At 37.9% G+C, this 15,095-nt stretch overlaps 1 protein-coding gene across 11 annotated transcripts in view; it reads right to left on the minus strand.

Moving 5' to 3' along the window:
- Positions 1-15,095, minus strand: part of grb10b (growth factor receptor-bound protein 10b) — a 165,623-nt gene that overhangs the window by 113,972 nt on the left and 36,556 nt on the right. For all 11 annotated transcript variants that reach the window (XM_061951046.1, XM_061951047.1, XM_061951054.2 and 8 more), the window contains exon 2: positions 4,818-4,936. In XM_061951046.1, coding sequence (XP_061807030.1) covers positions 4,818-4,868 — 51 coding nt within the window. In that variant the 5' untranslated portion in view covers positions 4,869-4,936. The remainder of the gene's footprint in view (positions 1-4,817; positions 4,937-15,095) is intronic.

The following is a 15,095-nucleotide window of genomic DNA, read 5'->3' on the forward strand; positions in this document are numbered from 1 at the left end:
TTGACCACAGTTGGTACGTTTCTAAAACGTTATATTCAAAATTTCAGCCACTATTAGAGTATGCGGGACAACTTGTTTATTTTTTATTTCTTATGTATTTTTATTAAACATACTTGACAAAGGAGAGAAAGAAGAACAAAATAAATTTTTGACTTGCAGGAACTGTTATGGGTAGGGGTGTAACGGTACACAAAAATTTCGGTTCGGTACATACCTCGGTTTAGAGGTCACGGTTCGGTTAATTTCGGTACAGTAAGAAAACAACAAAATATAAATTTTTTGGTTATTTGTTTACCAAATTTGTAAACAATGGCATAACATACATATACACACAGGGTTCATTGCCAGGGTTAATGTGGTCAACATATATAAAATAAAAACTAAATAAGATAAGGCTCAGAATGGTTTCTTAACAAAACCTTTCTACATATAATGTGCTTTTTTTAATTGATTGATTGAGACTTTTATTAGTATATTGCACAGTACATATTCCGTACAATTGACCACTAAATGGTAACACCCCAATAAGTTTTTCAACTTGTTTAAATCGGGGTCCACGTTAATCAACATTAAACTGCCTCAAGTTGTTGGTCAGATTAAATAAAATGACAAAACTTTTCTTCTACATATAAAAAGTGCAACATTAAACAGTTTCAAGTCAACTCAGCCTCAGATTAAGTTTTCTTTTCCCCCCCCAGCCTGGCTAACTTGGCAGTAAGAGGATATATGGGCTCATTGTTCTTCCACCATAGAAGTGGGTCAAAATCTAATTTTTAATGCAATATGGACTTATATCTGCTGCTATAAAAACATTTGTTATTGCTTTAGCCCTGCCTGACTCACCGAGGAGAGGCTGCTTGAATGTGGTGGTGACGCTTCAAATGGGTTAGCATGTGTTATGAGAGTAGCGTATGTGTGTGTGTGGCCCTTTAATATGTGACAGCATGTAAGGTGAGGGAGCGGTAGCGTGAGTGCGGGGAGTGGCTAGTGTTTTGTTGGATTTGCTGTGTGCAAGACCTCAATAAAGCCACGATTTGCAACTAATCACCGCACTCGTCATTTACCCTGGAGTACAGAGCTGTGGAGACCCACTGCCGGGTAGAGTGAAGGGTATTGCCCCCGAGAATACATCAGCCCTGGAGGAGTGTCTCCCCTGCGCTCCTCGACTACGGTCTGGGAGCCGGAAGCAGGAAAGGTGCAACACATGTTTGACGTGTTGTCAGAAGCAGCTGCTGAACAATGTCGGCAAACCTCCGTCCTCCATTGTTGTCTCGCGCAGCCAAAGTGTTCCCAAACGGGAGATCTTAACGAGGCAGGAGTCTTCCAGCTCTGGCTTTTACATGTTGTCCTAGCCCAGTCGCTGCTAGCATGTGTACTCGTTCGGTACACCTCCGAACCGAAACCCCCCTACCGAAACGGTTCAATACAAATACACGTACCGTTACACCCCTAGTTATGGGACATCTGTGTGCTGAAGAACGCTGATCAGTGGAACTATCTTGCAGTGTTTTTCCTCGGCAATATTGTTTAAACTGCAGTTAAATGCTGTTTATTAATTTTTATAAACTTCATTTTGATAGGCAAAGCTATGACAAGTGGACAGACTGTTTTAAACGTATTTACAGAAGAAAATGCAGTCTGCAACCGGACTTCGAAGCGGCGAATGGAGCTGCTCACCGGGACTGAGACCACATTGTGTCAGGATAAATGTGAAATACAGGAGGCAGTAAACGAGTGGAACGAAGTAAAAGCAGTAAAAGTAGTCAGTGACACGGCATTTGTGTAGTTGATAGCCTCAACCCAATGGAACCGAATGCTCCAGTATTCCTAACAGGCTAACGCTAAATCTGATGTGTTGTCACCGTGAGATAAACACTAACGTTTATGATTTATATATTGTCATTTACAGCTGAAATGGACCATAAGGACCCGTCTGACCCTCATGAATTCATAATTTACTGAGAGGACGACTTTCTGACTGTTGGACATTGGGACAAAAGCCTGGCTGAGTTTTTATATAAAATTCAGTGCACTTTTTAAAAATTATATCATTTTGTATTTTATTGCTTTGATTTTATTAACTTACACTTTAGTAAAATAATACAATTAAAAAATGTATATATATATATATATATATATATATATATATATATATATTATTTGTATTTTTTTTTAAATACGTCCTGTCCAGCCATTTAGGCAAATTATATTGTTGATGTAGATGCCCATATCTCCTGTGCAGATTTACTTAAGAAAAGACAGGTGTGGGATATTTCTCTTGTTGCCTTATTTGTGTTTGACTTTATTAAATGTTTGTGTATAATTTCATTAAACATGTAGAAGTGAAATGCATCATAGCTAATTATGTATTTTATTGAGGAATTTAGTTAAAGAGGCTTTTTGCAACATTTACAGTACACGGATGCCTAGAAGGCCGCAATGACGTAATTACGCACGTACGTATCACAATCACGCACATTAGCTTCAGGTGTTGTTAGCTTATAATAGCAATTTGGATAGCTAGCGTTAGCTGTCATTTAATATATATTCTATCATAACAACATAACTGCAAATTGCTTTTGTATGTGTTGATGAAACCGGTGAGGCACACTGTCAATTTTTGAGAAAATGAAAGGATTTTAAGTGCACTTTGTAGTCCGAAAAATACAGTAATCATTATTTGTAAATATGTCTGAAATAAGCCTATTTTAACTGTATTGTACTAACAGAAGGATACGTGACAAGACACAATTCCAAGTATTTAACATACTTTTGTGTATTATTTTTTTGTCAGATTTATTTTGTATTCTGGTTTGGAGCAGCTTTGCCTTGCACTGGTGGCATACATGTGTGGAATTAGTAGTCAGCACTAGGGCTACACGATTTTGAGAAAAAAAACCCAATTGAGATTTTTCTCTCTAAAATTGCGATCCGATTTGCAATTTTTATATTTTATACATAAAAATGCATACAACTGCAGAAATAATTCAAGGAAGACAGTTACTTTTAGACTGTCAATCAACATATTCTTGTTTCATGGTGCCACACATTAAACCAATATGCAATAATTTACTTCAAAATATATTTAGCTTTATGCAGACAGACCTGTGCTGTTGTCTACATCATGCTCTTAAACTGAATAAATATTTGATAAAAACTCTACATTGTTTATACTGTAATGTATTTATAATGTATATCATTAATGCAAGTATTCATTTAAAATTATTTAAACTTTTATTCTCATTATTGTAGAATTGTTTATAATTATACCATAATTGGAAGGTAAATGTAAGCAAAAAATTTGACTGAAATACATATTTTTTTACAATTGGAAAAATTAGGTCAGACATTGTCTTTTTGTTTATTGCTATCACGTGATTGTGGCATTTTCGCTATTTTGTTCGTGATGATGCGCAAATATCGCCCATCCGATTTGAAGCTGAGCTATTCCCACAACGGCATATTTGGCTTTGAAATCTTACTTATTTCCTCCGAATTGGTGTTACTTTGCGGCAGTCCCGAGGCTCTCTGTATGTGTGTGTTAGCAGCGTCGCATCGCTCTAGTTTATGCCGAGACAAAGATTGTGAATGAGTAAAAAGAGGGGTCACTCTGTTCAGTTAATTCTACAGCTAAATAAATGCGCTCGGGTGCTAAGAGAGATCCACAAAATAAGACGTCTTTCTTGCTGTCTGAAGCGAGAGACGAACAAACGGCAAGGCTCAACAATTCTGATTGCGAATATGTCTGTCACTTAAACGCCGGTGACGGTGGAGGAAAAAAAACCTTAGCCTCTTGCGATTATTTACAACACTAATTAAAACCTCGATATCATTGCGATTAATCGTGCGGCCCTAATCAGCACTATCTACAGTAGGTTGAGCTGCTTGCTACGTGTGTTTCAGGTCGCACGGTCATTGCTATTTTGGATTGTTTGGACTCTTTTGCTTGATGCTTCCTGTTGCATCCTCATACGTTGGTTCTTGCTTTATATCTTGTTGTCCACATTAAAGTTTCCATGAGGTACCCGCCGTGCTTCCTTGCTTTTTTCATACTTTCATTTTTGTGCTGCTTCTACTGAGCTTTCCTTTTGTCATAATAAAACATTTTTGGCCTGCACCTGCAAAGATGTCATTGCATCCTGGGGCAACACCACGCGGTCAAAGCGCACCGCATGGCTTCGGCATGGTACTTGTAGCTCCAGTAAAAATGAAACTTATTCATGAAAATCACTTTTTCTTCGATAGTTCCATCTTTGTCTTTTTTGTAATAAAATCCATCTAGGGCCAGTTGGCTTTTCTTTTGTCTGCTATGAACGCATTAGCATCATAATAGAGTGCTGTGGTCATGACGTGCAATAAATTTAAAGTTTTTTTACAGTCCTGTTAATAGTGCTGCTGCTACTATTAAAACTGAAAAAGGTAACTTTCCCTGCAGAGACTGGGAGCCTGAAGCCAGAATAACTTTGTGAATATTTCTTTGATACGGGAGATGCCTCTTCCAAGAGATAAACAAGGCAACCTATAATAGCTGACAGTTAGATTTTTTTACCATCCACAATACAGTTTTAAATAAAAAGACACTGGCTGTTTACTCAGGGAAAAGTTCACAATTCGGTCCTTGTAACAAACCATCATTGGATTTATGACATATTTTTTTACATATACCTCGTTAATGGCTAGTTTATAGTGAGTATACTCTTTAACATTATGTCAGCATTCTCATAAAATCACTTTTATTTAGGTTTAAAAGTTTAAACAATCTTCTATTGAGCAAAGCTCTGTAAATAATCTTACGCTGACAGAATAATGTATTTTACCTGATAATTGGGATGATGCAAGAAATAATCGGGACATCCAGCGACAGCCATGATCTGTGTTCAGTTATTTCGTACAATCTGCTTGAAACAGTCCTGCTGGAAGATGGACAGAGCAAAACCTGCAGAGGAAAAAGAAACAAAAAGGGAGTTCATTAGGAACAAAGAAAGTAGAACATAAGAAGGTCGATTGATTAACAAGTATAACATAGTACTTCTTGTACTAATATGACCCACTTACTGAACAAACTTGAAAAGTTCTGATCTACTTGTTGTATCACCCATGGAGATCCGAGGGTTAAAAAAAGAATCACCATCACAAAATAATTGTTTTCTTTTAAGTGGATATCCTACTAACCTTTTGGTACTGCTGCAACTGAACAAACACTGCAGGCACCCCTCCAGATCTTAAGTTAGACTCCGGGGTATATTTGGAGCCAGGCAATTCAGTGTCAAAACTATGAGGGCTTATATGCTACAGTTCACGACCCTCCATTGGTATTCCAAAAATAGGGCCTGACATTAATTAAAGCTACGTTTATCTTGTGTTTGCAGTAGTGCTTATGCGAGTGTGTGAAACTCTATTTTTATATGAGGTTCTGCATCTGTGAATGTACTGAAAGTGTGTCAGTGAGGGTATTTACACTTGTGGTATGTGTGTTATGCTTATATTTTTAGACCCTTTCATAGGCTTTTTTAAAAGTTCATCATGCTTTCCCGACTGAATGGGCAATGTAAAATGACAGGAATATGTTTGGCCACTGTAGTCGTCTACTACCGATTTCCTTCATTAACAAACACAATTGCAATATCTATTTGACTGGACCGTAAAAATGCCTCTAATAGATAAGCCACAAAAAACATTGACACTCAATCTGAAAAGGTGACGTATTACTTTAGTCTTGAAAATATTTAAGACCTCAACAAATCATCCAGTTTTGCTGCAATTAGAGGTATGTATTTTCCATTTCCTGTCAGCTGTCCTGATTTTGTCTCCTTTCTAGGAAACCTAGAGAACACTAAGTTTATTAGAACCACCAAAATTGCTCTCAAATAATGATCAACCTATGAATGCAATCTAAACAAAGACCTTGGCAATGGTGTAGGCTGCTAAATGGGCTTCCTTGTAATGAGTATGCGTCAGGATGTGTGTATGTTACTGTCTGTGTGTGGCCAGGCCAACTGGCATGCAAGGACAGCTCGTCATTTACACATTATTTAATTTACAGACATACAGTTCGCAACAATAACAAAACAAATTAACAACAGCCTAAACTCTCAGAGCGGCTCCACATTAAGTACTATAAATGTATCGAAAAGCTGTATATTTGAACTGTACTGTATGTTGATTATGTTTTAGGAGTCAGGAGTGGCTGGAGAAGGGAAAAAAATATTTTATTATCAATAAACCGAAAAAAAATGCCCCGGTTTAACTACTCAGTACCAACCACTGAATGCCTCAGTTTACTCACTTTAAAACAGTACTGAGGGAAACAGCAAAAAACCATTACTGCAAAAAACACACATCATTGAATTAGGGCTGGGCGATATATCGATATACGCGATATATCGCGGGTTTGTCTCTGTGCGATATAGAAAATGACTATATCGTGATATTCGAGGATACGTTCTCACGCAGTTGCTTTTAGCTGCTGGCATTACACTACAGGCTCTCCTCGCTCTTTCTTGTGTCTCCTTCTCACAGACAGACAAGCGCACCTTCTTACACACGTCACATACTGTCACGACATACGTCACATACGTATACGCCCTCGCGCAGCAAAGAGGTAGCAGCATGGGTAACGTTAGCTGTGATGCTAGCGGTAATACGAGAGAAAGAAGGTGCAAATCTGATAACAAATGAAGGAATAATTCATTCCCCCAAAAAACAGCAGGGGGTCCATCGTCTGGCGGTGGTTTGGCTTCAAGTGGGAATATGTCGAACAGACAACCGTAATTTGTTAAGTGTGGGGTGAAAGCGTTGCTATAAAAAGTAGCATTACTGCTAATATGTAGCATCATTTGAAAAGTCACCTGCTAGAGAATGAACAGTGCTTACTCCGCAAGTCAACATCTCCGTTCGGTGCCACACCAACAAAATGTCAAGGCAACAATTTCCACATCAACACCGTATGAAAAAAAACCGACATAAGGAGATAACGCCCGCCGGAACCTACCACATAGCGAAGGACGTACACAATTTGATTTCCTATTATGCAGCTAATTTGACAGTTATTGAAATATCTTGTGTGACATCATGCACAAAAGTGCACTTTGTTTTAAACTATTGTAGTGGCGTTCTGTACAAAAAGTGCACTTTAATTTAGTGTTGTTTTGATTTGTTTTAGCTTGTTTTAAAATGTCTCTGACAATCTTGCATGTTCTGTTTTGAAATGACATGAATGTTTGTGCCACTGCTTAATAACTGTTTAATAAATACACTTTTGGTAAATTGACTTAGTTGTGATTTCCCTCTCTGCATGAAAGTTTAAAATGAGCATATATTAATGCAGTATGAACAAGAATGTTTTAATGTATACACATAGAATCATCATACTGGTGTGATTATATGCATCAAGTGTTCATTCAAAGCTAAGGCAAAATATTGCGATATATATTGTGTATCGCGATATGGCCTAAAAATATCGAGATATTAAAAAAAGGCCATATCGCCCAGCCCTACATTGAATGCATCGGTCGGAAGAAAATATAACAACAACAAAACAATAGCAGAGGAGAATGAAGGTATCTACTTTGCCAAAGCACACAGATTCATTTGATCTGAGGGATACCAAGCTACACACTGTCGGAGACAGGCATGGACTAACATTAATGCTTTAATGCTTGTTAGCATTAAAGCTATAGCGCACCAGGAAAGTATTTACAGCGCTTAAATTTTTCCACATTTCGTTATGTTACAGCATTATTCCAAAATGGAATACATTTATTTTTGTCCTCAAATTTCTACGCACAATACCCCATAATGACACTGTTAACAAGTTGTTAAGCGCTTTCTGAAAATGTATCAAAAATAAAAGTATTCACAGCCTTCCCTCAATACTTTGTTGATGCACTTTTGGCAGCAATTACAGCCTCAGGTATGTTTGAATACAATGCCACAAGCTTGGCACACCTGTCTTTGGGCAGTTTTGCCCATTCCCCTTTGCAGCACATCTCAAGCACCATCAGGTTGGATGGAAAGCATCAGTGTGCAGCCATTTTCAGATCTCTAGAGATGTTCAAATGGATTCAAGTCTGGGCTCTGGCTGTGCAACTCAAGGGCATTTACAGAGTTGCTCTGAAGGCATTTGCTTGATATCTTGGCTTGGTCGTTGTCCTGCTGAAAGATGAACCATCGCCCAAAATCTCAGTTCAAGAGTGCTCTGGAGCAAGTTTTTATCCAGGATGACTATAAACATTGTTGCATTCATCTGTCGCTCTATCCTGACGAGTCTACCAGTTCCTGCCACCACCATGCTTCACTGGAGGGATGGTATTGGCCTGGTGATAAGCGGCGCCTGGTTTCCTCCAAAGATGACGCCAAACTTTCACGCCAAAGTCTCATTAGAACAGAAAATGTTGTTTCTCACGGTCTCATAGTTTCTCATAGAGTCTTTCAGATGCATTTTAGCAAACTTTTTAAAAAGTAAGGGCTTCCGGACCACTATACCATAAAGGCCTGATTGATGGAATGCTGCAGAGATGGTTGTCCTTCAAGAAGGTTCTCTTCTTTCCACAGAAGAATGCTGTAGCTCTGACAGAGGGACCATCGGGTCACCTCCATGACTTGGGCCCTTCTTCCCCGATCGCTCAGTTTAGACGGCCAGCAAGCGCCAGGAAAAGAGTCCTGGCAGTTCCAAACTTCTTCCATTTACGGAAGATGGATGTCACAAGGCAGTAGATATTTTCTGTACCTTTACCCAGACTGGAGCCTCGAGACAATCCTGTCTCAGAGGTCCACAGACAATTGCTTCAACTTCATTCTTGATTTGTGCTCTACCATGCACAGTCAAGTGTGGGACCTTATATAGACAGGTGTGTGCCTTTCCAAATCATGTCCAACCAACTGAATTTACCACAGGTGGACTCCAATTAAGCACATTTTAACATTTCAAGGATGATCAGTTCAAATAGGATGAACTTGAGCTCACTTTTGACCTTCATGGCAAAGACTGAGTATTTATGTACATGTTATTTCTTAATTGTTTTATATTTTATAGATTTGCAAAAATCTCTAAAAAAAAATATGGGGTATTGTGTGTACAAATTTGAGGGTGAAAAAAACATTTATTTTGCAACAAGGCTGTAACAAAACAAAATGTGGAAAAAGTGAAACGTTGTCAATACTTTCCGGATGCACTGTACAGACACAAAACAGCATGTTCGTAGTAGGGCCGTCTTCTGCACGCACTTTTAAAATGTCTAAACTACAGTTTTAAGGCTAGATTTTAGGCAACACAACTGGAATACACTATTGTAGGACTTCTAAGACTTTAAATTGTTTTTTAAACTATAGTACATTTGGGGGACCTTAAAAGTACCACAACTCTGCTCATTAACTGAGATACAATTGACTGAACCAGGCATGGGTTGGTTACCAGTTGTAAGGTATTAACAAGTGACGTTTGAAAACCACTATAATTTTCCTCTAAACCATCCGTACGGTATATTCAAAACTGAAAGCTACAAATCCTTCAGGTTATGTGTGGGTGCAGCAGCAATATCAGGACCAGGAGCACCAACCATTGCAATATGCTAAATTCAAAGTTGGCATAAACTATCCCTCCTTAGCATCTGGCATTGGTGACACAAATACTAAACTTGTTACTGAGGAAGCTATGGCCTTCCTAAGATGGCCTACACCAGCTATCTAATATTACGCATAAGAATAGAAGCATGTTATGTTTTACTTTAATGCTAAAATAAAGTCACAATTGATGCAGCAACTTCTATTCAAATACACACTTCAACAACTCCAAATCAATTATTGATGTTGTGATCTTAAAAAAAACTTTAAAACCAATGTCTTAGAAAAATATATCACTCTTGAATCAAGACCGTAGTTAACCCTTTGATCAATGTTAATTACAAAACTAAACGTGGGATATAAATAATAATGTTTATAATAAGTGTTTGTATATAGTATATTATTGGTACAAATGTTTAACAAATGTTTAACCAACACATGTACAGGGATATTGCACATGTCTTTACTGTGTATATATTTGAACAGTGTTTATGTTGTGTAAAGGAAATTTCATATTTCTAGGAAGCTCATCTTGTATTTGAGATTGTTTATAGGGTTTGGTGAAATAAGTGCTCAACCTCAGCCTAAAGCCTTTCGGTCTGTAACATTGTCACTTTATGAATGTACAACTGTCTGTTTATGTAAAACTGTTTGTTTATTTTGTTGACCACTGACCGAAGAAATAATAAACTAAAATAAACTAATCTTCTTGAGCCACTTATTGATTACAGTTTTGTTTTTTTTATAAATAAAATATTCACATTGTTGTCCCGTGAATTGCATGTTTAACAACAGTTGGCTGCACTAAGAACTGCACTTTTAGCATTTATTCAGAAATTTTAATTTGTTTTCTATTTGTTTCTGTATCGACTTATCTATTTTTAATACATATGCTTTAATTTTATCATGTTCTAGTACGGTATATTGTTTAAAAATGACTAACTTTAAAGTTATTTTTCTTACTCTTTTCAATTGAGACAGTTTAAAATAACACATGTAAGAGCTATAATTATAATAGCATAACGTGATACCGTGAAACCGTGATACTATTATCATCATATCGTCACATACTCATACCGTCCCATGCCTTGACTGAACACACATTTGCTTAAATGTATGCATGGCACAATCAAAGCAATTCCACTACACAAGGCTTACGGCCTCTCAGGAACCTTTGATTGGATTCTTTCCACTTGAACAGTATACTTGAAACTAACCATGTCTGACCTTGGCAGTGCGATTATCCCCATGGTGTTGCCATATCAGAAAGTGTGGTGGCAGTACTCATTGGTAAGGTGACAACACAACATTTGGGTTAAGTACGAGCATAATCACCTTGGGTCATTCCAACCCTGCATAGGTACACTTAACACCTTACCTTCAGCACATTTGGCGAGTGTGAACACTCTGATCTGCGCTGAAGTCCGGCTGTGGGCCAGTGTTTGACACAAATGCTTGTGCAAGAGATTGCTTCTGAACACTTCTTCATGATGGCCACTATCTTTCATAATAAAAATAAATATTAAAACTCAAAAGTTTTCACAAAGTTAAAATCCACGGGAAACTTGTTCACTTGCAAGTACATTCGCGCACATGATTAAGTGGGTGTCAATTAGTACAATCAATTTATTTTGTTGCTACAATGATTAATTGAATGTGTACAGTAAAATACACACAGACAGTGTTTCTGCAGAACTGCTCCAACAGAGCGGACGTGAGAGCGGTGCACCTATTGGTGGTGCAAGACGTGCTGCGAGTGATTTGGCCTGTGTGTGTGCGGCGGGTACAGCCGATAGAGATGGCCCAAAGAAAAACAATAAGGTGGAAAGAGGACATACGGATCAAAGAAGACAAGAAAGAGGTGTTGCAATCATTTCAAACTGAAAAAGACAGACATCGTAGTAAAATGCTTGCACTATCAAACGGAGCTGACATTTCACGTTAACACATTACCAGAAAGCATCCTGCATATTAAAGAGCAGCAAACAGACAATAAGGTAAGTCTATATATGCAGCTTAATAAAAAAAAAAAATATTCACACAAGGGGGCATGTGAGGACATACAGTTAAGTAATATATAGACTATTATAAAAGTGCACTGCCACTGTTATGCACATTTATAAGAATAAATAATTAAGGTCATCAGAAAAAAATATTTTCAACTATTTTCCCTAAAAGAATCATTGAGCCCAGACTGATAGCTGCAGCCCTAGTATTTAATACATTGTCTCCCACCTAACCCAATAAAGAATGTTTCTGGTTCGTATAGCTCCGTTTTCACATCATTTACCGTACCATTCCTAATTTGGCCTTCCAAACTCTGCTGCATTGTTCTAAGGTGCACATCATAATAGTAATTAAGAATTTAAAGTAAAAGGGTATACAAGGTGGCCGGTGTGCAAAAAACAAAAAAACAAAGTGACTTGAAGCACGTTAACAATATAAGTCCCTAAAAATATTACACAGGAGGCTGGCAAAAGCTTCATCCGATACCTTTGTGTGTTTGCTAATGACCTAATCAGACTCCTAGACAGAAACTGCAGATGAACATGTGCCAGGGATCAACACCCTCAGTCTATCTCAAGGTTAAAGTGCTGATCTGTGCTTATAAGTACCTTCAAAGATTTAGCTTTAACATGACAAAGTGATAAGCACTAAAGAGAAGCCAGAGGCGACGTCTGGGATCATCGCACATCTGAGCTATTCTAAGTAAAGCCTAATTAAAACAGTAGATAGAAACATCTCTCTGAACACATCTCTTTTGCACAGTGGTGAATCAATCAATGGCTATGCCTAACTAGCACATCAGACAGAAGACTATGATAAAATGCAAGCGTAGTCGTCATTCTTTTTGAACATATTATCTGAAGTAGCTTTTGAAGTTGGGAGCATCATACACTGATGTAATGCAACCCTACAGAGAAGTATGAAGTAGAAATTCATCTATGAAAAAAGGTCTTCAATTGTTAAGTTTTGCTCTGAGCTTTCTCCTGGCTGGCTCACCAGGATGATTAGGACTAAATCCCAGATTGTGTGTTTAAGCATTTTATTAGTTTCAGAGTTTTCAATCTATAGTGGAACCTCGATTCATGATTGCAATTGTCGTACCTTGCGCCGGTCAGAGCTGTGTCAGCCTGTCTTAGAGAGCACTTAGTGTGATCAGAAACACCTTGAATGTGTCCAAACTCTCGCAATCTTCCTGTACAGCTTCGGGTTGTTAGACAACTATTTTGAGCTAGCATTTAGCTAGTTAGCCTGCGGCTTGCAGCCCCTTCAGTTCGAGGATTTTGACAGCGAAGGGGTCTTTATTTCCACAGCAAGTCTTTAATTGTGATGAGACCGAAAAAGATGCAACAGCGGACCTTTATTACAGAAAAGAAGAACGCACTACCAGGACACAAGCCGATGAAGGATCATCTCACACTGCGAGTTTGTGCTAACACTAGCGGTGAATATGTGAAGCCACTGCTCTTGTTTCACTCTGAAACTCCAAGAGTGTTTAATAATGCCACAAACATCCCCAGACAGAAAGTACAATGGTTTTCCTTTTTTTCATTTGGAGCGCGCAAATTAGTGTGTGTGTGTGTGTGTGTGTGTGTGTGTGTGTGTGTGTGTGTGTGTGTGTGTGTGTGTGTGTGTGTGTGTGTGTGTGTGTGTGCATGTGTGTGTGTGTTAACATTTAAGCTTGCAGTAATGTTGTTGTGTTTGAATGAAAAACAGATTGTTGAGCAATTACTCAGTTATGTTGGTTTGATGTACTGTATACAGTATACATATACCCGTACATTATAGTGTCTTTAAAGTGTGCAGTTTTTTTACCAAAATAGGGAATTTTGTCAAAAACTATAACCAATTATTTATGTTGACATTGATTCTTATGAAGAACTCTGCTTTACTATACAAACTTTTCAGTTTGCAAACCATGTTGTAAAAAAAAAATTAATCGTAAATCGAGGTTACACTGTAACCCTTATTCAATTTAAAACAATAAAAAACACTTATGTTTAGAAAGCAACTATTTCTTTTGGAATTACATTTATAAATAACTTGATTCTTAGATACCGATTTCCCCAAGGCTACTGTAGAGACTGCAGAGCTCAGCTTACAATCCATCAATTATGCTATATCATTTTGTACAATGAAAATGTATTGACCCAAAGAGAAATTGGAGACTGGTGGGTGAGCTTGGTGTGGACTGTGGATATGCATCTCTGCAAATGATCCCATCAATCAGGTATTTTATACTTTTGAAGACAGTCATTATTTATTTAAGCCACAACTTTCACCCATCATAAATAATTCCAGAGGTTGTTTTTTTTTTTACCTCTGACTGTTTGGCCTTTTTAGGGAGTTTATCTATGATATACAACTACAATATAAAAGGCCCAAATTAAAATAAATGACTGTAGTGAGCAGTACTCCCAAACATACCTCATAAACTTGATTTTTAAACCTTGCCTGCCTGACTAGTCAAGGTTTTCTGTCCTTTCAACCTTACTTTCGGGTATGCCTGGGTGATATATCATTTTTATCTATTAAAGTTTTTTGTTCCAGACAATGTAGAAAATATAAGATGTGAGATTTTTCTCTTTTTTTTCCCTCAAGAGCTTCCATCGCCTCCTCCACACTGGCTTTTCCTTAATAGAGATGCACAAAAAGCAACAACATGGCTAACAAGAGCCAGAAGTTTGTTCGCAAGAAAGGAATTAGTATGAGGTAGCTGCAAAAAAACAAGTGTCTGCACGCTGCAAAGTTAGTTTCAAGCCCATTGCAACGAAAGGCTGCAACACATTTATTCCAGCATCTAGAACAAGAATGGGAGAAATACCGCCCTTTCTGAAAGGAACAAGACCGCTACAACCAACCAACTCCCGCTAAAAAGCAGCTGACTGCAGTGGAATCTTTAACTGCACTTTTTGGGGAATTTTGCCTATTGTTCACAATCATTGTGAAAGACATGACGACGGATGTATTTTTTATTTATTTTTTATTAATTCTAACATGTAAATCAGGGGTCCCCAAACTACGGCCCGCAGGCCGGATCCGGCCCCCCAGCATCCAAAATCCGGCCCACAGGAAGTCCCAAGTTAAAAAAAAAGTTTTTCTAATCCATTTTCTACCGCTTGTTACTCTCGGTGTCTCCTAGCCGCTCAGATGTTAAATGACAAAACGGATTATAAAGACAATGTATATATGTATATATACATACATATATACATATATACACATATATATACATATATATATATATATATATACATATATATATATATATATATATATATATACACACATTAGAGATGCGCGGATAGGCAATTATTTCATCCGCAACCGCATCAGAAAATCGTCAACCATCCGCAATCCACCCGATCTAACATTTGATCAGAACCGCATCCGCCCGCACCCGCCCGTTGTTATATATCTAATATAGACGATGCAAGGCATTAGTGAGGTTATAAAGCTTTTGCCTGTTAAAGGAAGGAGACTGATCCAATGCAGCACAGACATTCGCGTGCCACGCTGTCACGACCCAG

This window comes from Nerophis lumbriciformis, linkage group LG04, assembly GCF_033978685.3.
Source record: "Nerophis lumbriciformis linkage group LG04, RoL_Nlum_v2.1, whole genome shotgun sequence".
NCBI classification, from domain to species: Eukaryota; Metazoa; Chordata; class Actinopteri; order Syngnathiformes; family Syngnathidae; genus Nerophis; species Nerophis lumbriciformis.